Source organism: Lactuca serriola, chromosome 4 (genome assembly GCF_051521515.1).
Source record: "Lactuca serriola cultivar US96UC23 chromosome 4, Lser_US96UC23_V15, whole genome shotgun sequence".
In the NCBI taxonomy this organism is placed as follows: Eukaryota; Viridiplantae; Streptophyta; class Magnoliopsida; order Asterales; family Asteraceae; genus Lactuca; species Lactuca serriola.
Genome location: NC_136411.1, coordinates 75,959,118 through 75,962,054, shown reverse-complemented (window position 1 = coordinate 75,962,054; position 2,937 = coordinate 75,959,118). Strand labels below are relative to the sequence as shown.

The following is a 2,937-nucleotide window of genomic DNA, read 5'->3' as shown; positions in this document are numbered from 1 at the left end:
TCTTTGTCTAACAACCCTCTTACTCCAATCGGTATCAAACGTTGCATAAGAATGTGGTGGTCATGCGATTTCAACCCAATAATGTTAGTATTGGTATCGTTCACTTTCTTACTAATGTTAGAACCAAACCCTTCCGGCAGTTTAACCTCTTTTATAAATTGACAAAAGAGTTGTCGACTAGATTTCGTGAAAGAGTATCTTGCCTGGGGTCTATGAAACTTGTCACCATTTTTTTGCAACCATTCATTTCTCCGAATGTTTAGAATTCTCAAGTCCTCTCATGCATTTGATGTGTCTTTGCTTTTATCGTTCATTAGGAGAGTACCTAACAAACTCTCGTCCACATTTTTCTGGACATGCATGACATCTATGTTGTGTTTCAACTATAGAGAAGACCAATACTCGAGTTCAAAGAAAATGCTTCGTTTCGACCAGTTCAACTCATAATCTTGCCGCTTTGGCTCCCCGCCTCCATGCTCAGGATGTTTACCCGGTTTACGAGTTAGTAGACGACCTAGTTGCTCTTGTATTTCAATATTACTAAAGTGTCTCGGAGCGGGTCTTGTCTCTTCCATCCCGTTAAAGTCCAACCTCTTTCTTAACGGATCATTAGCATCCAGGAAACGACGATGACCGATATATACGACTTTGTTTGTTGCACGGTACGAAGGAGTGTCTTCATTGCAAGTAGCACATGCTCTATACCCTTGCCCACTCCAACCTGATAAACTACTACGAGCTGGCCAATCGTTTATTGTCCACAACAACATAGCTCTCATCGTGAAGAATGTGTTTGTCGCCGCATCTTTAATACGTACGCCTGAGTTCCACAAATGTTTAAGCTCTTCCACCAACGGTCTAAGGAAAACATCCATATCCTTACTTGGAGCTTTCGGTCCTGGAATCAACAAAGTCAACATGAATGATGACTCTTTCATACAAAGCCAGGGTGGCAGATTGTATGTGGTGAGTATGACCGGCCATGTGCTATGTGGATTACACATGTTTCCAAATGGATTGAAACCGTCAGCTGAAAGACCTAGGCGTACGTTACGGGGTTCACTCGAGAAGTCGGGGTATTTTTTTATCAAAATCTTGCTAATGTTCCCCATCAACAGGATGAATCATCACACCATCTTCTGAACGTATGGTACTATGCCAAATCATATTTTTGCCAGTGTGCCTCGAACAATATAAACGTCGTAGTCTAGGGGTCACAGGAAAGTACCGTAACACCTTATGAGGTAATTTCTTACCCTTGGTGTTTTTATCGATCCATCGGCTCTCTTTACAAACGGGACAAACTTGCAATGAATCATGTTCTTTCCAAAAGAGACAACAATCGTTTTTGCACACATGTATCGACTCATACCCCAGGCCAATAGACTTTAGTTTCTTTTTGGCTAGATAATGTGAAAGGGGAACCTTGTTGCCTTTAGGAAATGCTAATTGCAAGAGCTCAAGGAGTTGATCAAATGAACTATCAGTCCATTTGTTGTTCACCTTGATATGCATTAACTTTGCTAGAAACTCAAGGGAAGAAAAGATGCAACCGGTATACAATTGAGTTTCCATTTCTTCCAACAACTGTGCAAAATCATCATCCACACCGCTACCCCTTGTATTCGAGGTTCCTTCATCGAGGTTGGTATCATTTTCTCTCGACTCCCAGATCACATCGTCGATTAAATCAGTCATTTCGTTACTTGGCAAGACGACTGGAGGAATAAAAGATTCATCATGATAGATCCAAATTTTGTACGCCTTACTGAAACCATTTATAAATATATGACGTTCAACTGCACTCGAGTACTTGAAGTAACGGTTATCACATTTTTCACACGCACATCTGATTTTACCATTACTATCAAGGTGCGACTTGGACTTCTCAATAAAAGCTTTGAGTCCTGCTTGGAACTCGGGATGGTTTCGATATGGATTAGTAGTCCAGCTTTTATCAATAGACATGATGTTGCTGAAACATAATTTTGGGTTTAGAGTTTAGTATACAGAATTAGCATTGTTTTTTTTTTCAATCCACATTTTTTTTACATCTAAAATAATACAAAAATTAAGTAATAAAGAAATGAAAAAAATAAATTAAAAATTTTTATTTATGCATTTTTTTAATTAATTTTAATTAAAATTACTTGTAAGTTTTTAAACAATTTTATAATAGACATTATGTTGTTGTGTTGTTCTTTTTTACCGTCGAGATTAAAATATATATAAGTTTTTAAACAATTTTATAATTTTTTTTTGTGTTTTTTTTCCATTTATAACAATAATTTAATTATTTATTTATTTTTTCAATTATAAGAAAACCACATAATTTTACATAATACATAAGAACATGAAATTCACATACTTTTACATACATATTATGTTGTTGTGTTGTTTTTTTATCGTCGAGATTAAAATATATATAAGTTTTTAAACAATTTTATAATTTTTTTTGTGTTTTTTTTTCCAATTATAACAATAATTTATTTATTTATTTATTTATTCAATTATAAGAAAACCACATAATTTTACATAATACATAAGAACATGAAATTCGCATACTTTTACATACATATTATGTTGTTGTGTTGTTTTTTTTACCGTCGAGATTAAAATATATATATGTTTTTAAACAATTTTATAATTTTTTTTTGTGTTTTTTTCCAATTATAAGTTAACTATATAACTTATTGGTTAATTAGTTTGGAGTTAGCTTGGGTAAAAACTAGAAGCTTTCTAGTTTTTGTATATAAGTTTTTAAACAATTTTATAGTTTTTTTTGTGTTTTTTTTTTCAAATTATAAAATAATGTATTTTTATTTTTTTTTCAATTATAGCATCCAACTTATAAGAAAATCACATAATTTTACATAATACATAAGAACATGAAATTCACATACTTTTACATACATATTATGTTGTTGTGTTGTTTTT

At 33.3% G+C, this 2,937-nt stretch overlaps 1 protein-coding gene across 1 annotated transcript; it reads right to left on the bottom strand.

Moving 5' to 3' along the window:
* Positions 1–383: 383 nt before the first annotated feature.
* On the bottom strand, positions 384–1,968 carry LOC145098522 (uncharacterized). Its single transcript, XM_079036155.1, has 2 exons — positions 1,257–1,968; positions 384–898 (listed from the first exon to the last, which is right to left on the bottom strand). The coding sequence occupies exons 1-2, from the start codon at positions 1,966–1,968 to the stop codon at positions 384–386; spliced, it is 1,227 nt and encodes a 408-aa protein (XP_078892281.1).
* Positions 1,969–2,937: the final 969 nt, after the last annotated feature.

Bases quoted from the DNA above. Each gene is read 5' to 3' on its own strand.
- LOC145098522 (XM_079036155.1), bottom strand. From the start codon at position 1,968: ATGTCTATTGATAAAAGCTGGACTACTAATCCATATCGAAACCATCCC. The intron at 899-1,256 runs GTAAGAAATTAC...TGTTGATTCCAG, and splicing joins GATCGATAAAAACACCAAGG to GACCGAAAGCTCCAAGTAAG.